The sequence below is a fragment of the Nyctibius grandis genome, chromosome 5 (assembly GCF_013368605.1).
Source record: "Nyctibius grandis isolate bNycGra1 chromosome 5, bNycGra1.pri, whole genome shotgun sequence".
Classification (NCBI taxonomy): domain Eukaryota; kingdom Metazoa; phylum Chordata; class Aves; order Nyctibiiformes; family Nyctibiidae; genus Nyctibius; species Nyctibius grandis.
In genome coordinates, this window is record NC_090662.1 from 64331953 (window position 1) to 64352983 (window position 21031).

General features: G+C 40.4%; 1 protein-coding gene across 1 annotated transcript in view; it reads right to left on the minus strand.

Moving 5' to 3' along the window:
- The window catches only part of POLR3B (RNA polymerase III subunit B), an 80442-nt gene extending 62043 nt beyond the window's left edge, over window positions 1–18399 (minus strand). The window contains exons 1-9 of the mRNA XM_068400808.1: window positions 18292–18399; window positions 16907–16939; window positions 14447–14503; window positions 14302–14366; window positions 13727–13802; window positions 10479–10579; window positions 6711–6802; window positions 5392–5509; window positions 4262–4370 (exon numbers count right to left, since the gene is read on the minus strand). Coding sequence (XP_068256909.1) covers window positions 4262–4370; window positions 5392–5509; window positions 6711–6802; window positions 10479–10579; window positions 13727–13802; window positions 14302–14366; window positions 14447–14503; window positions 16907–16939; window positions 18292–18363 — 723 coding nt within the window. The 5' untranslated portion in view covers window positions 18364–18399. The remainder of the gene's footprint in view (window positions 1–4261; window positions 4371–5391; window positions 5510–6710; window positions 6803–10478; window positions 10580–13726; window positions 13803–14301; window positions 14367–14446; window positions 14504–16906; window positions 16940–18291) is intronic.
- Window positions 18400–21031: the final 2632 nt, after the last annotated feature.

The following is a 21031-nucleotide window of genomic DNA, read 5'->3' on the forward strand; positions in this document are numbered from 1 at the left end:
AGATCACACACCCAAAAGAAAAATAGCCCTTACCTTAAAACAGCTTGAACTCCCTGCAATGTAGGAAGCTCCCTGCAAACCAGCAGCACCACCTCACCTGTAACCCTGATGTTTTTAAAGATAGAAACACCCTTAAGTACTACACAAATATTCCACACCTCCTCTAACGCTCACTGTTACCTACAACTGCCTGAGCTCTCCCAGGTAAAGTGTGCATAGCTCATAGCCTGACATACTGAAAAAACCCACAATGTACCATTCACACAGCCCTATGATCTGTGCACAACTGACACACAGCTAAAACAAAGGTCTCTTGGGGTTGCAAGTCAACTCAGGACATCGTAAATATCATTCTGGTTGCGTGCGTATATTAACTAATGAAGCAGTGTTACACAGTAAGCAGGAAGCAAATTAGTTGTGTCTGCTTCCCATTACAAGGCAGTTAACAGCGCTTTAAAAACCTCAACAAATACATACTTTGGGAGCAAAACTGTCCAATTTATGGCACTACTTCAACCCAAAAACTGCATTTATATATGTAGGGGCTGCACAAATGCCTCAGTCACTTTCAGGAAGAAAGGTTAGGGAAAAAGTGTTTAAGCTAGCACAGCAACAAAGCACCAACTCCCCCACATCTGAAGAGCAGACACTTCAAGTCTGTCCTAGAATAGTGCCAGGAACATGCCTTTTGTAGCCTATCAAATTTCAGTTAGCTGTGGTCAATGTGCTAAACTTCACAAAACCACAACTTACATGTGTTCAGCACAACTAGCTGTTAAATCTTCAAACGTGCCAATTGCAAAGATCCTTACAGGTCTGGATGGCAGAAAAGCAAAACAGCAGAACAAGTCATTTGGGCTTGCAGTTTAGAAAAGACTATGGATAAGGAGGAACTGCAAGGCAGATGCCCCCTTTAGCATGATACTACACAGTCCAGTCCCCCCACCTACCCAGATCAAGGGACCTTTAGATCCACACTACTATTCCCATCCCTCCCCACAACCCATGCACCTGGATATCCTTCCTCTCCATGAAAGAAAAGAAAGGATGGGGAATACCGTATGCTCAGGTCTTGCCCTAACATGTAGCTGTGTCCATGACTCATGCCTGAAACATGAAAGTACTCTTAGATTCTAGTTAAAGAGAGCTCTTTATGAATTTTTGGCCTCAGCTCTGTCAGCAAGTGGTATCTGTAATGCTCTCTACTTCACAGCCCTTGCTTTAGATGAAGATGTCTAAGGGATATTATCACACCTCCACTTTACAGTTGCAGTAGCTTTAAAACCACATTAGATTACAGATCTGCAATACTTGCTTCATTTTCTATAAAGCTACAATAATTTTCTGTAACTCATCTACATCATATTTGCAGGAACACTAGGCCATCTAATGCTTTGGGATTAGAAAGACAATCCACCCAACTTTCTCCTACTGACTCTCAGATAGTCCCTGACACACCTGTCCCTTCTAGCTGGCTCATGCACTGGATAGCAGCCCCCTACTAATTACTAGTCATTTTCTTAGTCAAAACACAAAGGTCTGCAGAACTTGGCTGCAGCCTGGATGTTAATCTGGGAGGAAATGCAGAGCAATAGATTTTCGTCAGTCTTCTCAGTTTGCTTTTTAATCAGAAATTACACAAGCAGTTACTACAGTAAAAGTTAAGGATGCAAAGGCAAGCAAAACTTCAGACCTTAGATTGTCTGTACAGCTTAACTTTGCCCCCTGCAGATGTGTGTCTCTACATTACAAGAAGCAGAACACTTATTAGTAATGAGGAAGACCCATGCTCCATGCCCGAGGCTTGGGTCTCAGCAGAAAGGAATTATTCTCCTTGCTTTTCCAACAAATCTCCTATGTGTAACACTGCCAGGTGAGAGAGCTAAGGCTACACGGGGATCCTTAAATTAGGGATTTTCCAGTTTCAGGGCTACAGTGTTTGTAACATCACTTCTAGTAGTTAAATACAACAAAGTAACACCTGCATTACAGCAATGCCCAAGAAAGAAAGATCAGAAGCCTAAGAATCCTTCGAAAAGACTGTCTGGAGTTTTTAGTTTCCAGCTGGAGACTCACCAAAAGCGGACAGAAGATGCCTCAAGTTCACATGTCATTAAAGGAAAGGTAAGGAAAATGACCACTCATGAGTACAGTTAAGTGCCAGTTATGAATGTAACATTCATAATAGTTAAAATGGGTGCAGCTCATTCCCTATTTCATTAAGTCAATATAAATCTTTGAAAAGTACTGCTGCCAAGAGCTTCTAACTGCAAACCTTTATTTAATAAATAAATGAAAAATTATGCAACATTATCTAGAATATAAAAGATACATATAGGCAGGGGGATAATTAGAGCAAGGATTGTCAAAAGATGATCAAATAGTCAGTACAATGTTGTTTAAAAAAACCCAACAACCACCTCCTCAGACTTAATAACCCAGAGCAGCTACTCTTCTGTGAGCAGGTATTTATCTATACCAGCAGGGGGTGACAAAAAATGTAATAAAAGTCTGTAAGTGAAGGTGGAATCCTGCTGTTTGGTACTCCAGCAAACGGATTAAGAGCCACATTAACACTTTCCTGCAATAAAAAATTGGTGAACTTAATTCTGACACTTTTATGTGCATTTCTGCCCACAAATCATTTCTTAACCTCCTTTAACACTGGTCACTAAAACCAGATGATCTTCTCCAACTACTTGAAGAGATTAGCCTAATCAGAGACAGCAAACATTTGTCTCTCAAGTCTAAATTCAATTATTAAACTATTTTCTAGTACCAAACCCAAAGCACAACTCTCAATCAGCCAAAGAGCTGCGCTAATACAGAGAAGTCTGTAGTTGGCAACAGCCAACACGTCAGCACTGCTGGCAGAAACTGTTTGGATGCTGTAAGCAACTGCTGCCCTCTCCTGGCAATTTATTTCCTTAAGCGATTATCACCTCCTCAAACCTTGTGCTCTAAACGATTATAGTGAAAAGGGAGCTATAGGATTTACTTCTATTGGTTGCTAGATCCAGTCAGAGGCATTTTTGTGTCCTAAGCCACCTTCCTTGTGAACAGTGCCTTCAAGACTGCTGCCCAGTTTCCTTCTGCACACACACTGCACCAGGCTGCAAACCTACAGGCAGCAGCGAAACCTATAGGACAGAAGGGAGCTACCAGCTCTTGGGAGGACAGGTCCTAGCCTAAGGCCTGGCCATGCCCTGCTGTCTTCTTCAGCGGCCAGACAGTGCATGTCCGCCCACCACCTTTACTGGCTGCAGCCCATGCGTTTGATACCACAGACAGATGGGCTACCAGCCTGCTTCCAGTCCTGTTGGGCAGCTGGGGAGTAGTCATCATTATGCCTTCAGTTGCGAGCACCCTTGAGTGAATTAAAATGAAAGCAGCAGAGGGTGAAAGAAAGCAATTCTGGCAGTTTTACAGGAAATGAGAGACACTGTCATCAGCTCAGCTGGCAGGGCAAATACTCCCTAATTCTTGCCCAGAATCAGGGGTGGAAGCCTCTCACAGCCCTTTGTCAGTCCCACCAGAGATCACTGCAAAGCTACGATGCCTGTGCATGCATTCACTGCGATGAAGACACTGGTGAGTGTTCCTGAATCAGGCAGGGATTCTGCAGCATTCTGACTGAGGCAGAGTTCATTCACAGGGAAAGGAAGTAAACTGCCAAGAAACGCAAGCCACTTTAATAATCTTAAAGGATTTAGGAATAGGTCTAAGAATTGCAAGACTTCCCCAAAGGCTATCAGTTTTGTGTACAGTTATGACTGGAAGTCATGTACAACGAGCTCATGGGTACGTCATATCCCTGGATCTGAAACAAAGGGTGTTGAGCTACTCAGCAGTCCACAAGTTGGAGGTGGGGGCAGGAGGCATCAAAACCAGAAACGAAGACCCTTAACACAAGTTTGCAATGTAGCTCATAGCAGAAGAAATCAAAACCATTCTGACTTTCTGTAGCAATAGGAGCACAGGCAGCAGCACAGAGAGGCCTTACAAAGCAGTAAGGGGGTGGCAGCATTTGTCTTGGCACAGCAATCCTCTCCTCACAGGAAAAAAATACAACGCTTTTTCTCCTTTTTGCTGTACAATAAAGATGACTTCCCAGGGGAAAAAAGCTTGCATTCTCTAAGCCCTGCCAAGTCCTTCTGTATGTATTAACTTCTGAGAGCTGCTGCAAATCTTCATTCTTGAGCTACAGCACAGTTTTTCTTTTTTTCTTTTTCTTTTTTTTCCAAACCAACAGTTGTATTACCTTAAATATGATAGCAATAGGAATATCTTCTGACAGAGTGTTGTGCCTCAGGTAAAATCTTCCTTGTTTCACAACTATATTTGTTCTGCTCTTCTTCTCATGAGTGGAACTGAAGTTAAAAAAATATATTATGTCCAACAGAAAGTTTGCACTGACACTCCTAGAATCTCTGTATAAAACTTATCAAGCTTAAGCAATCTTTCAGCTGAATTAATTCCACTTTCTCCTCTTTTAAAAATTACATTAAAACAGCCAGACATCACTCCATAACTCCAAGGTAATAAGGTATTATCACCTGTGATGGGGAAGGTCAATATTCAACTTAAGCAAGTAGAACCCTTTCAAAATCATCTTTGCATGCTTTTATCATCGACTTGGATGTAACCAGCAAGGTCAAACTATGCACAAGTACTGCAGCAACAACAGTAATGAGATAACAGTACTTTGTGTTGAATGTTTAACCTCATCTAGACTTACTGCGGAACAGTAAAGTAGCTAGGAGGGATGCATGAGAGGCATCTGGAGAAGTAAAAACAGCCCTCACACTGAACAGTGACAAGCACCATATGATATCAGCATGCAGCTTCGGAACAAAACCAAAAGGCAAACAAAATATAAATTAAACTCAGTCAAGGAGGAAAGCCCAAATTTAGACTACCTTGCCATTTTCAATAATTTGTGTAGTACAAAAATACTTTATTTTTGTTTTCTTCTCAATTGCCTTTAAAAGCTTTTACACGAATTTGATTTAGAGAGTCAGACAAAAGGTTACATCCAATTTCCACTGCAGTAACTTCATGTTACTTGCTGCAAAATGAGACCAAACACCATCAATTAGGAAGTGCACTTTGTTAGGTTAAAAATTAGAACTTGCTTTTCCCAGTCTGGGATGAATCTTGAAGCATATGGTCAACCCCCACTGATTTCTGTGGGAATACTGTACTAACTGATTTTGGGATTGATGTTTTAGCGTACAAAATGACAGTAGCAAGAGAGGGGCATTGAATGTCTACAGCTTTTTCCCGTTAAACGATACTAGGAAGAAAATCACACAGCTACTTCAACTACAACAATGAACTTTTAAAGCTTTGGTTTTATCTCCGTTATGTAATTGCAGGCATTCACCGTACCTGGTAACAGAAGCGCCAACTGTGCCTTTTCTGTCAGCTTCCACAATGATTCTGTTTTTGGATAACTGCTCTTGAATAAGAATGACTTTCTCTACACCTTTAACAATGAAATATCCACCTATTCGACAGAAAAGAAAGATTTTGCATGTCAGTACGCTTGCACCTTACTTGCCTCCTTCAATATGCCTTTGAATATAGATTATTAGAAAGTAAAAGTACAAAAAGGACAAAACAGGAGAGTAAATTCTCCCTCAAAAAAGTAAAGAACGAATTCTGTGTGGAACCTATGACAACTATGAAAACGTTCCACTAGACTAAACAGAATTTTGCCAGTCTCACACATAGTATTTGGGATCTAAGACTTTATTTGGGAAGTACTCAGACAGAAAGAACTCACAGGCAGACCAAAAACTGTAAAGCTGTAAAAAAAGCCCAAACCTGTAAGGTAAACATACTCATTAAAAGATGTTACAGAATTGTTATTTTTACAAAATAGGTAAAAATATTGCCTGCCAGAAGAGTATATCATAAGGACATCAAAAAAGAACTGGCCATTTCAGATGCTTGGTATCAAATAAAGAGACTAAGTCTTCCGTAATTACTGACTTGCTCTCTCCAGCGCTCCAGGAAGAAATTTCTTTTTTATTACTTTTTAAAATGTATTTTAATGCCCTTGTTGTATCTAAGACTATATAAGGAATCTGCACATGAGCCATGTTAGATTCTTCTCTTAAATTGTGGCTATCTATTAATGCTCCTCCAGCACACCACGTCAGATCACTGTATCTTGCCACCACAAGCAAGCACAGCACATGTCCAGTGCATGCTTCAAAGGCAGCAGATAAAAAACAAAGAAGTTGCTTGTTATAACCCTTCATCTCCTCTCTACATTTCAAATATTATAATGTAACACTTTACTCTTGCTTTACAAAAGGCAGCAAATGAGAGTTCCCGCTTTGGAGGACACCATTATACTCCACTCTCCCCTGATCCACTTAATTTTCATGAACAAACTCCATCTCTGTTTCCATGTAACACATCACTGTACGATACTATATACACTTCTCAACTTCTTCAAAATTTTAGTGTTATTGTTTTTGTGGTTGAAAACTCAGTCTGCAAATACAAACATTCCATGCTGTGAACAATTTATTATTTCCAAAAGCCTGCCAATTTTATTTAGTTACAAGCATATACTTGAGAAGCTCCCACCACAACTGCACAGTGGGAGGAAACATACCAATGGGATATTTCTTTGCTAAAAAAAGATTTAAAACTAAAGGCACAGTTGGGAAAAAAGAACATAAGTGCAGATGTACCTGGATCTAAAGGACACTCGTTAAGTTTGGCAAATTCTGCCGGAGTTTTCCCAGTAAGAACACAATTGGAGCTCCGCAGCATTATAGGCATTCTGCAAGAAAACCAGTTACACTTTTACTTTAGATTCAGAAAGAAAAACATGAATAGTCAATTCAGAACAAAAACCATGCTGAACAAACTGGAGAAAACACGTTTAAGGTAACTAGAACACATGCAAGCTATGAACAACAGGTTTTTCCTTTAATCCCACCTTATTTTATTGAACATGTCGTTTGAAAAGAGAGACCTGAAATTGGACATCTACTGGCAGAAACTGTAGACTTCCTATTTAATTTTTATGCAGCTACTACAGGCAGCCCTGACAAGCGCAGTCACCAAGGCCAATGATTACTAGTGCAAAGACTCCTGGTCCCCCAAAACAGTACAGTCTGCACTGAAGAACATGCCATTGCACATCCACTGTTACCAGTTTTAATTAGAAAAAGCTAGTTCAGATCTGGTTTCCCACATAGCAATCACTCCTTATGGGGGCAGAGAGATAGAGCCTCTAAGACATAACCTAGGCATGAAGTTTCCCCAGTAGTAGCTCTGATTTCTCTGGTGTCTTAGCACTGAATCCTGCAGCAAGCATTTTGTGAAGCAACATGAAGCGGTGGGAAAATATTCCAAGAAATTAAAACCAAATTCTATGCTTAGGGAGGAAAAAAAAGAGAAATTAAAGATGCACAGACTGAATATACAGCAATACTTCTTCACCATGAGGACAGTCAAGCAGTGGAACAAGCTGCACGGAGAAGCTGTGCAGTCTCCATCCATGGAGGTCTTCAAGACCTGACAGGATAAAGCACTGAGGAATGCAGCCTGATCACAGAGCTGACCCCATTTTGAGCAGGAGGTTGTACTAGAGACCTCCTGAGGTCTCTTCCAACCTGAAGTATTCTATCACCCTGTGATGAAGTCAGGGAATGTTCACGTTCATTTGGTTTTGCGTATTTACACTGCAGTCTTACTAGGAATTTGGCTTATTCAACAGCTAATTAGCAATAATTTTGCAGTTATTACTAAAAAGAGTACTTTTATAGTCAGCTTCATAACGTACCTTTCCACTCTCAGGTTTTTCACCAAAACTTTTGAAAGAGCGTATTTTAATTCCAAAGAAAAAAGCTGCATTTTGCTCAAGATAAAAACAGCTTATCACTACATCTACCAAAAGACCTCCATGTCCTTTAGTCTCTTCTACAAAAAAGTGGACTTTTGATCCAGCTTACAGAATTTCACTCCTTGATGGACAGCCTTTTTAAGACCTATGTTCCAGGTGTTTGCTAAGACATATTTTGACAAAATTTATCTGTGAGTTCTACTATGCAACTATTTGCAACCTCAGAGATATTTCATTCAAAATTACTCCAACAAAAATTAAGATTAGGCAGCTCTTGCTAACAAAGTTATATTTCTTTTATTCAAATCTTAGCAATGATTTTAATTTCTTGGCCATTTTCACGTTCTTATATCTTAAAACAAAACTGATGAACTCAAAATTCTATATTTTTGAAGAAGATAAAAACCTATCTTGTCACTACAGGGCTCTATACAGATAACCTACTTGCTTCAGTCATTTCACTGAGAAAGTGTTTCCTAGAGATAAGCAGCTTCATATGACAATCACAATCTTGTACCACCCACACGATAAGCCTAATGCATTGGTTATTTATATCAGAAACAATAATGCCAGATGGCATATGGAAACTCAAAATAGAGTACGTAAATGCCATCACTGAAAATTCCAGTGAAATAGATGTCATCAAGTATCTATTCTTCATTTCACTTGCCAACAATAAAATATTTTGCACCTAATATAGGACACTATAGTAAGTCATCTTCCTTTTGAGGACAGAATCTATTTTTTTAAATATCTGAAGTTATCAGGAAGAACAGGAAGAAAATAAGAAAAAAGAAAAAGGGAAAATAAAGTTACTGAATTTCTGTGCTTCAAGACACAGAAAATGGGTACACTAATTTGGCACACTATTAAGCATTAAAAGGAAATTTTCCTTTTTAAAGACACAAAGATACTGCCCTGGGTTTTTTTTTTTTTTCTAATACATATAGGTTATCAGTGACTCTGCCAAACAACAAAAATAAGAGAGGAAAGAACATATAGCTTTCCTCTCCCAGTCTGAACTGCATGTCAAACAAGAGCATTGTATATACTCACCCAGCAAAAGGAAACCGACATAATACTAGGGATAGATGAGGAAAATTATTTCTCATGGAAATAATAACTGGATATTAACAGTTTTTAACAGCAAAAAGACTTTTTGCATGTATGCCCTTAAAACCAGTTGGACAACATAACTTTATTTTTTAATGGAGAATATTTACTTCTTCTGCCGTGATCTCACTTCACGGAAGAGAATTTACAGGAAGAGGCCTTAATGTAAGATAAAACACACTAGTGCTCTGTGCATTAATTTAGTCTTTTCCAGCATATTATGGATGCTTTACAAGTCATTTTCACCCCATTCTTTTTTTTTTTTTTCAAAAGAGAGGTGTAGACAAATGTGTAGACTAGTTTTTGTTGTGCTTCTTTTAGCTAAAACTTATCCTTTAAAGTACTGTCTTTTATATACAAATTGATAATGTATTTTGGTGAAAACACATGTTTACTTGAGCTTTTTTCTTTGCCTATAGCACACATGATGAAATAATTCAAAGGACTCAAATTTCGATGGTCTTTTAAAAATTTTTCTTTTCTTAAGGAATGACTCTGAACAATAAACTCTTACTACAGGTAACTACTACAGAAGCTTGGTTTTGTATATGCATTGCTATGTATCATGTTCTATCGATAGAGTTAAAGTCTATTTTTTTCATATGAAAGCTTAAAACTTCATTACAAGAAGTGTAGCTCCTTCAGTACCTATCTTCTCTTTCCTGCCAGTATTCCGCCTTTGCTAAGATGCAGAGCCACACAGTAAACAATCTCTGTAAGGCACTGACCTCTAAAGCCAGCAGGGTTGGTCTTTAAGAAACCTTGTCTACAAAAGACAGACATCTTTATTGCCTTTAAAATGGAACTTTGCTTTCAATAAATGGTAGAACTGCCAGGTATTTTGCCTTTTTGACGTGGTTAAGAGCTTGTTTTTCTCCCTAAGGCACATTATTTTTTCTTTAAGAAATCAGATGTCCTTCACAATACTAATAACTTCAAGTCATTTGACAGCCTTCAGAAAAACAAGACCGGTAAAAAATACTCAACACTTCTCCACAAAGCTCAGCCTTGTCTCTAAAGCAAACCAATTTTAAAGCAGAGCTTAACTTTGTATGGAAGAAGTAATGCCTGCTTTACTGGTTTTACCATCCACCTTCCACAGACATACCTCTATACATTATGTACGAAAGACTTGAGTAACTTGGCTACGAAGTAAACATAAATATTTTCATTTTGCAATAATGTGACTTGCAGCTCTAGTATTCTTTCATGTATTTCCCTCTTTGGTTTTATATCAATACAAACATAGACATCATCCATCCTTATATCCATCCTTCTTTGGAAGGATACAGATTTCCAGAAGCTTTTGCCAAACAAAATCTTATAACAGAACCTAACAATCACATACTGTACAGTTGTTCATCAAGATTTGCCTGCTCACTGTTTCTTTTAACAAGGAAGCAAGGTTAGTCTACATTTATTTTGCAGTAAAAACTCTTCCCAACACAGCAGCAAATGAAAACTAATACCAGAAGCTCGACATATGGTATCTTACCTGCCAATGGGTAATGCATTGCGTATGATCCTCTGGCTACCTCGTGTATATTCAATGTCCACTGTAATCGGGGCAGAATAAGTCATGTCTCTTAAGCGGCACTAAAAGGAGAACAGTCATATAGTTAGATGTTAGGTTACAAGCTGAAGAGTCTCTCTTAGAACATTCTGTGTTGACCAGGCTGGACTATGTTTGACAGAGTCTCCTGTTTAAAACAAAACCAAACACCAAAATACAATTAATATCATGTTTCAAAAGCAGCCAGTGGATCTATGTCTTCAGAGGACAGCACTGCAGAGCATAACTTCTAAACTGCTTAAATAAACAAACAGGCCTAATCAGCAGAGCTGACACAAAAACCATACTATACCACAGGCTCTGAGAGCGGTCCTCAGCTCAGGGACTTTTCCATATGAAGACTCTCAACAGCTGAAGAGTTGTGCTGTCATATGAAATTTGATGGAAGGGAAACACACGAGAGTAAGAGGGACAGTGCGCTACCTTATTAATAGAATGAGCAAATCTCACTGTATGGTTCTGTTTCTAAAGATGACTTACAGAATACTCCCTACAGTTCACTTCCTGTAAAGATTCCCAGAATTTGTTTGCAAATTCCTCAGACAGCAAGAGAAGTAGGATATACATATCTAGGACATTACATAGCTCAAGGCTCAATCATTTCTAATCCGATTTTTCTGGTCTGCTCTCCTCAACCTCACTCTATGACTCTGCTGCTAGCCCTTAAGGTATTGCGTATCTTCATGCAAGACAACATTTACTGCATTTGCTGAATACAACAGAGCAACTCACAGAAAGTCATTCACGACCTCACTGAGCATTCTATACCTTTGAGCTCCAGGATTATAGGTTTATCAGTATTTAGACTTCTACATTTATGGTTCTATAGTCTTTCAGTGTATTGATGATGCATTAATAAAAGGCAATTAAAATTGTGCTGTGCATTGAAGATGCAACTGTTTGGAAAAATACGCCTCAAGAATCACTGCAAACTGTATGCTCCTTCTCTCCACGTTAAAAAGTAAACCACTTCTCTAGTAATAAAATACTGCTGTGCACCAGCAGTTTTCAAGCTGTGACTTGTAGGAAACTAGGTCTCATTGTGCTCCCAGCAACTTCACTGAATTTAAAAGTAACTGAGAATATTTCCATTTTCTAATTACTTTAAATTCATCTGTATGGAACAGTTGATGTAACTCCCATAAGGACTGCGTAAGAAGGAGAGTTAGTCAGCTTCATTAGTATTACTTAGGGGAAAAAAAGGCTTCGGGATTCTTTGTGCATGCTTTGTCCACACAAGACACAGATACAAAATAGGAATTACATGCTGTAATATTCCAGCATTTGTATTTTTCTATCACCTTCCTTGATGTAACTTCTCCTTATATTAGACACTTAAGAGACCAAAGACAGGCATGACTTCATCTTCAAGGAAAGCAAGGATATAAAAACTCCCAAATTTGATTGAAAATAGGTAAAATACTCAGACCCTTATGAAAATCTGATCATTTTAGGTGTCTTTGGGAAGGAATTTTATAAGCTGCTAACAGAGAAATTAATAAGTATCTAATCTTTTTGTTTGGTTTGCATTTTTTTTTTTAAATTGCACCCCTGGTTTGACCTGATCAGCATCCTATTTAAGACAATAACTGTGGCCTTCATGTGTGTATAATACACTGAAAAAAAAAAAAAGGAAATTATGCACTAGTATAAAGCATCAATGAGGATATATATGAGATGCAAGAGTAGTTTATTCTAAATTCAAGGTCGATATGCTCTATGAAGCATTTATTTTGCCCTCTTCTGCTTGTACAGTCACTTAGTTATACAGTAAGCAAGCGTTTTAATACCTGGATTCTTGGATACAAGTTGTTAGCCACAAACAATTTTTTGCATGAAATTTCATTCCTATATAGAAATTCTTCGTTTTGTGCGTGTTCGTACCTACTGATTTAATGTTAGCTATACATTTGTGAGGTCCATGAGCTGTCCTGTATTACATCTAACTGCACTGTTGATTGCTGAGTTATTGGCCTTACTTAAAAACTTTCCATCAGATTAAATGAGATTTGAGGCAGGTCACTGGAGACAGAAACGTGGCTATGCACAAAAGGCAGCCACTAGACGGCCTTTTTTACAGAATTTCACCAAAGCACAGATTGTCTTTCATGATAGAGTCTAAAGTGTGCCACATAACATTAAAAGAAAAAAACAACCCAACTTCAAGTATCAAGTGTATACAGCAGTGAAAAAAGTGTCTGATATGTGAATTGATTTATTAGGTCGATAATAGGCTGTATGTAGGTAAATGAGTGCAAGTTCCAAGCTCAGTTCCCGTTCTGAGGCCAAAAAGAGGTTGTCAGTACCTCTGTTGCAGTTGTATAAATCTCAAGGCACAGCAGCAGGAGAGGAATACTTTGTTCCTGAGCAATGTCTGAAGGGAACTGAATGGCTTTAGCTACCTGGAAACAATCCTAAAAGGTCCAAATCTTATCTTAGTTTACTGCTTTCTCATATGTACAGAATCTACCTTATACCCTGCCAAAAGCAACAGACTGATTTCAGTCACAGCAGCATTTGTTCTCCATCGTGCATCTTTATTACAGAAGTACACAATCCATTTGTTAACCTACATGCTTACAGCAGTACAAAGAAGTTAAATATGCGCCCCATAAGGCTAATGCTTTTCTGCAGTTTCTCGTAATTTTATCAACTTCCATCTGTTTCTGCTCAAAGTTTTCATGTTTGCTCTCTGACTCAGACTTTAAAACTACAAGCAAAAAATGAGAGATGCATCCTCAAAGACGACTGAGAGGGAAAGGGAGACCGAAGTGACCTATGGTACAGACAGTAGCTAGGCTAATATTAAAAAGAAGTTAATAAAAACATCAAAGAACACTACAGTGCAGTGTGAGGACTTCAGCTCTGTCATAAGTAGAGCCACAAGATTAAGCAAGAGAAGTACTTTTCACTACTTTCATGGAAACCCACTCAAATAAAGCTACCATGAAACACTGAATACAGCTATTCGTACACGTCAGAAAAAAATAAAATAAAAAAAATTTACAGTTATTACATGATGTTTAAATCTGAGGCTTCTTTCTACAGTGATGGCGGAATGCACCGTATCACCTAATGTAGCACGCATGCACTCAAAAGAGAGTCATATGCAGCTACAATCCAGGACATTCCCAAGACAAAACAAACAAGACAGATGCAAACATTAATACCTCATGAGGTGATACAGGTCGTGTCACATTGAAGCTTTCCTCTACATCTGGAGTACCCACATAGATATTGAGGTACCTGTAATACCAACAGTTCCAAAATGAGCAATGAGCCAAATATTTTTCAGGCGACCTGAAGGAAGCAGAATTCTACATGTACTGAAAAATGAAGCTACTTTGATGAACGTAGGTTGATTAATAGCAAGCAATGGTTCTTCCCAAAGTAACTCATTGTATTTGAGCTGTGTTCTAGTTAGTTAAAATTTAAACTGCACATGCAATAAACCCCAAGCTACCTTTGCAAACAGACAAAAAGAAACTCCCATTTGCCATCTGAGATCACTAAATGATAGAAAAATGGTGACATAAGGTATTGTTAACAGCTATCTATTAAGTCTGCTTCACATGATTATTCTTTAAATCTTCCCATCTTTCAATGCTCCAAATAAGAGATAAGTCATGGAAAATACTCTCTTGATTTATACCTACAGAAGTGCCTATAAACATTTTATAGCCAATAACAAACCCATGAGATAGTACACATGCTACTGCTGATATAGAAATCATTTCACGCTTACTTCAAGTACCACATTGGGTCAGCATCACTTGTCACTTTTTCATTGGCCTTCATGATTTTCTTTATCTGGAGGGGGGGAAAAAAATTAGAATCATGTGCCTTTTCTGAGTACTGAGAGCCACTCTCTTCCCACCAAGAAAGCATACCTCTACATTGATGAAATAGTTGAATGAGTCTATGTGCTGCTTCACAAGTCCTTTCACCTGGAAAATACACACATGCAGCAAATAAAATTAGCTTCAATAACAACAATCATACAAGGCAGAAATTAAGATATAAGCATTCATAAGTGTTTTTGGATCTGTGCTAAATTCTTTCAGTTGACAAACTTATGAGAACTGCCTGGACGACTGGTCTTGCTCTACACTGTACATTTCCAGATTTACACCAGAGCTGTCATTGCTCTTTGAGTCAGAAAAGTAATTCAGTAACTGGACAATGTAAACACCCAATAGACTTTGAAATTCATATAAACAAACAAGAGCCCTTACAAGTCAAAGTATTCTATCAGTTTGCTGTTACTTTGAAATAATTTTAATCATTTGTAGGATAATTAACCATGTGTGCTGCTTGAGAAAGAAGCTGTCTCCCCCCTAACAGGAATAGCTGGCATAAAGAAGAATGAGAAGGAAAGCCAATGAGACAGGGGAGACAGAAGAGAAGTGGGGTATGAAATAGAGAATTCAATAAGCAAGGAAACAGCCACAGGAGGGTAGGACACTCATAAGAAATCAGAGTTTGATTTGTAGGCAGGAAGACAGAGAACATGCCCTGGGGTAATATCACACAGAATAAACAGTACCTCATTCCTCGAGGTAACGAGTTGATACAGTACATTTCAAGGATTTAAGTTTAAGGCATTTAGAGCAATCAAAAGAAGGGGGATTATACTAAGTAAAATGATCTGGGGTTAAAATAAAAAACAAAGATTTTGGCTTGAAGGAATACTTGGAGAAGCATTCATTTTGTTAATAGATTGGCGTTCGCATAAATAAAAGGTGTAACTATCCTAACTACAGTGCAAAATCCGGACTTGAAAAGGAAAAAGTGCTGATATTGAGACACATGCTTACATGCTCACAGAGGGCTTTAAGCTTTGAAACATCCCATGACAACTAACATGTTACAAGACTTAAAACTTCCTACAGAAAAAGGATGCATTTACACAGTTTGCGTGATAGGCAGCAGTTCATTCTGAAATTGTAAGAAAGAAAAGGAATGCTTGGAATGACAAATCCAGCTGCTCAGTGAAGCCTCCAGGGTTAAGACAAAGGAGGAATGACTCCAGAGCAAAATTCTTTAGATAAGGGTTTCCCTAATTTACAAACACATTGCACATCATATGATATAGGCAAGAAAATATTATGGATTTATTAGTGTCTAGAAATCAGGCTGGTGCTTCTTTCCATTTTTTTATGAGGCAGTATCAACAGCTTTGTTGAAAGAAAACTCCACTATAGAAACTGTAATGCACAACATCAGCTTTGTGTAACTGTATCACTGCTGCATAAATAAACCAACATGCAACAGAAAGGCCAGACCACCATCAGCAGCCCTAGAGTAAAGGGCTCACTGGCTGGAAATAATGTGGGATGGATATACTTGGCATAAAGCACACAGTAAATTGCACCTCACATTCAGCAGCCCTCCCTTTTCACAGTCTCAAGAATTCAGACAATATCACTAGCTTAAGCTCATGATGGAAGTTCATGTGGTTGCTAGGAGAGACACAGAAACATGATTCATTAGGACCCTGAAGCATCTTCAGAGCCCTGAACCAAAGTGAAAACATAAGCAATTCGTAACTGACTTTTGAGCTTTGTTTTCCTGCCAGGATCAAACACTCAAGGGTGCAACAAAAAGAGAAGTGCAGGTACTGAAACTGGGAAGGAAAGGAATTAACAGTGATGCTGAAAAGAACCTTGCTGAAGTGGGTAACATTTCCAAAGACTGATGATGGGTGCAGAGGTGGCTGCAATTCCCAGAAGGTACCTACGCACATCACAGACTTTACCTGCCATCTTTTCATTACTGCCTCTCCTTCCTCAATTCCAAATGTTTGTTAGTCCTGTTATTACATCCAATGGCATTTTATATAGAACTGTGCCTTCAACTAATACAAGATTATGAGTAGCACTGAAATTAAGACACTAGTAATCTTTGACTTCAGTCAAGCTCTGACATTCATGAGGGAAGATATACATATATTCAAGCCTTTGCAGAATCCAGATCTGTGGTTATATGCTTCCCATGACAAACACAACCTACCACCACAGTCTTATATACAGACCATGAATAGGGTCTCTCAGTGCCAGTAAAATAGTCTGGGAACATCACACATATATGTTGTTCATTGAGAATGACCATACAAAAATACAAACCTCTAAAAGGCTATCTCCACAAATTAATCCGTAAATCAATCAAGAAACCAATCTATGTACCAAGTTTATCTGTAATTGCATGGAACTAAAAAAAAAAGTAATTGCAAAATCCATACAGAAGGTGAGGACAGGTATTCTAGGAAACAGCAAAAGCTAGAAGAGAGGAATGTAAAGTTAGAAACAAGACAGTGAATTCATGCCATGAAATGTGTACATAACACTAACCTTTAGAAATGCTGGAAGAAGTCTCCATTTTTCCTGAAACAAAAAACAGTTTGAAATAGATTTCCAAAGAGTGACCAAACATCTAAGATACTTAAGCTTTTTTGTATGTTTTTATTATTACCATTTTTAAACAGTAACTTTATTTAAAATCAGATCCATTTAGAAATAGAAAGACTGCCCAAAGCCAATTAGATGAGTAAAAATAAAACAGGTATGACTAGGATCGTATTAGTAAGCCATGTGTGCTATGGAATATGAATTCAGGATGCAACGGGACATTGCCTTTTCTAAAAGCAACTTATGTGAGAATATATATTTCTTAGAAGATTCCTTACTACCATGTCCTCATTTAAGAACAACTAACTCTTTTTTTTTGCCCTCTTAACACTGTAAATTATATTCCTAGCAAGCAAAGACTTGCCACAACTTTTACTTTACAAAACACATGCAAGAATCTCAGTCCTGGGAGCAGCACTTGCAGACATGAGTATCTGTATGTAAAACCTACCAGTACCCTAGCTCCTACAAAGATTTAGCAAAACTATCTGAACAAAGTACTGACAAGTGTAAGTATACCAAGGTTCCTACAAACTTATCCCCATTTCTACTCTTCAGTGATGACAGGGAACATCACCTTACATCAGCCCCACTTTCTACCCCCACGGCATGGGGAGCCCACGCCACATTTTGGGATGAGAGATGCAGGTGTAGGGCAAAGGTGGGGAGGGCCAGACAGCACAGCACGAGGCTGCACCACTTAACTCCAAAAGAGAATATCCTATAATATTCACAGACCACCATCACCTCATCATTTCAGTTGGACACTCAGCATGTAGAAGCACACGGCAATGCTGTAGCTGTAGTGTAACGTTGTCCCGCACGGTGCAGGAGCCCGCAGATGAATTAATGGCCAAACACAGCACGAGGCTCTCGGGCTCCACCGAGACGCGCTCTTCCTACACAGAAAGCCCAGTCCAGCCAGAGGGACCCTAAACACGGCCTTCACCTCCTCTCTCTCCCCACGCGAGGCAATCAGGAAACCGCCGCTGAGGGCAAAAACCTCTCCGCCCGTGTTGGCAGGGCACAGACCGGGCAAACGCTGGCGACGGGACCCGCACCTCGGCGGGCCAAGCTGAGGGGCACAGACCCCCTCCCCGAGAGGCGCCGCGCATGCGCTGCAGACCCCCCCGCGCCCACCTGCGCAGGCAGGTGGGGGAACTCTACGCATGCGCGCAGCGGGGTGGTCTCCTTCCACCTCACCTCACCTCACCTCATCTCACCCCAGCCCAGCCCCCCTCCGGGAGGGCCCAACGCGTGTCGCCCCTTCCCCAGCGGCCGGCCGGCCGGTCGGTCCCCGCTGCCGCCCGCCCCAGGCCGCCGCTAACCTCCACCGTGTTCACAGGAGCTGCCGCCTGCTCCGGAGTCAGGGCCCCCAGCTCCATAGCCAGCGCCTCCATCCCCAGGCCGGTAGAGAAGCCACAGCGGAGGCTGACGGCGATGGACCCGCGGTGTAGCAGCCAAACGCGTCCTCCCGCCGCACCGGCGCGGCGTCCGAAGGTTCCGCGCCCGCGGAGCGCTGCTGGGGGCGAGCGCAGACACACACGCACGAAAAGGGGGCGAAGGCTGGAGGTTCTGCTAAGGGCGGTCAGGCCTCTCCCTCCCTGGCTGGACTCTCCAGACCACCCCCTCCCAATGCCCTAGCTCCTCGGGACTTCATTACCCTTCAGCGTTTGGGGCTTCCCCCCATGAATCCCCGAGCTGGTGGCCACCCCTGCCGAGATACCCGGCCCTGCCGCCCCCCAGCGCCGGCAGCTGAAGGCCCAGGAGCGGGCAGGGGGAGAGGACAGAGGAGGGCACAGAGCAGTTAGGGTACAAAGTGATTTTTTACGATTTTTAGCATGCAAAGCAACGTGGAGCATTTAGCATTATTACTGTCTTTTTTCCGATCTTAGTGTTGAATGCTGTGTAGCTGGATCACCTACAAACTGACTTTTTTTTTTCCCTTTGCAAGTGTCAGTGCTATAGAGACACCAAAATCCCAGTCAAATAGGGGAATACTCATCTTCCTCAGTTTAAGATTAAACAAGAAATATTCGTGATCTTTGCAAATTCCTGTGGCAGTAAGTTTTTGCCAGTTCATATATAGTAACTGCTAAGTACATTTTAAAAGCAGAGTGTGAAAACAATACTTATACGTCTGGTCTGACTGGATTCTGCATGAATAAAGTTTGCCGAGTTTGGTCTGGGCTTCACGCACCCTGGACATGAAGGCCCAGGTTAAACATGAGATTACCAACATTTCAGACCACTTCCATTCAGTTTCCTGCCTAAAGCAGAGAGTCAGCCTGGAGAGTTTGTTTAATATATGTCAATCCTACAACATCCTACACCGCCTTCCATCTAACTAACTACATGCTCACCAAGCAACTATTTCAGTCTGATGACCTGGTCCATTACCTGTGGTTAGTATGTAATCAGAAATCATGATTACTTCCACAATATAAAACTGTAATAAATTAAAAGTGGGAGTTAAAGGATTAAGAGTTCCTTCTTACCTTTCTAAACCAAGCACCTGTTAGAGTTGGTTCTTTGCCATTTTTTTTTTTATTATCACTTACGGGAAACCTAAGCTCTATCAGACAGCACAAGCTTCAGCTGTAAGTTTACTCCAAAATGTTCCTACTGCATAACTGACCAAAAAAAAAAAAAAAAAAAAGAAAAAAAATAGAAGCAAATTTTTCTGATTTTACAGATTTGAAAATTCAGCACTGTGCTTTTCAGGTATTCTTTAGTGTAACTTTGCCTTGGGGCTATTGTAAATTATTCACAGAGGGATTAAAAAAACTCCCAGGGATTACAAAAGATCAAAATCCAGACGTGGCTGAGTGGCAGTCATTTTAGAAATACTAGAAGTTCAAGAAACATCATGTTTTCAGCATATTCTCAGCACATTTGACCCAGGCACATGCAGTACAGCTAGCACTTCAAGACCAGCTGAATTGTACAGAGTTATTCTCCATAATGCTACTAAAAGGGAACCAATATGGAGCCATCAGTCACCTTTAATTAAAAATCATAGAAGGAAAAAAGAATATCCATCAGCTACACATTGTCCAATTCTCCTGCAACCAAAAAACTTTTAATAATGCCAGATTCTGGGCAAGGCGTTCCACAGCTTATCTACACATTGTTGTGAACAAAACAGTTCGGTTATTTTAAACTGACCACGTTTCTTTGATGCTCCTTGTTCTTGCAGCCAAAAAGACAGCAAACAACTACTTACTCTTCTGTCTTTATTGCCACTCACCACTCCAGAGATCTGGCATAGTTCACTCCCCCAACATCTTCCAGTCTGGAGACTCCTATCTATTTAGCCCTTCCCAAGGGTGAAGCTATGATCAAGTACACAAATTACCTTTGTGGTGGGTTGACCCTGGCTGGATGCCAGGTACCCACCAAAGCTGCTCTATCCCTCCCCCTCCTCAGCGAGACAGGGGAGAAGATAGATACAATAAAAGGCTCATGGGTTGAGATAAGGACAAGGAGAGATCACTCACCAATTACTTTCACAAGCAAAACAGACTTGACTCGGGGAAATTAATTTAATTTATTGCCAATTAAATCAGAGTAGGCTAATAAGAAATAAAACCAAATCTTAAAACACCTTCCCCCCACCCCTCCCTTCTTCCCAGGCTCAACGTCACTCCCAAATTCTCTACCACCTCCCCTCCGCACGGCACAGGGGAATGGGGGTTGCGGTCAGTTCATCACATGTTGTCTCTGCTGCTCCTTCCTCCTCTCGCTCTTACCCTGCTCCAGCATGGAGTCCCTCCCATGGGAGACAGTCCTCCACGAACTTCTCCAATGGGAGTCCTTCCCACGACTGCAGTTCTTCACAAACTGCTCCAGTGTGGGTCCCTTCCACAGAGTGCAGTCCTTTAGGAGCAGGCTGCTCCAGTGTGGGTTCCCTGCAGGGTCACAGGTCCAAACATGCTCCAGCATGGGCACCTCTCTCCACGTGTCCACAGGTCCTGCCAGGAACCTGCTCCAGCACAGGCTTCCCACAGGGTCACAGCCTCCTTCAGGCATCCACCTGCTCCGGCGTGGGGTTCTCCATGGGCTGCA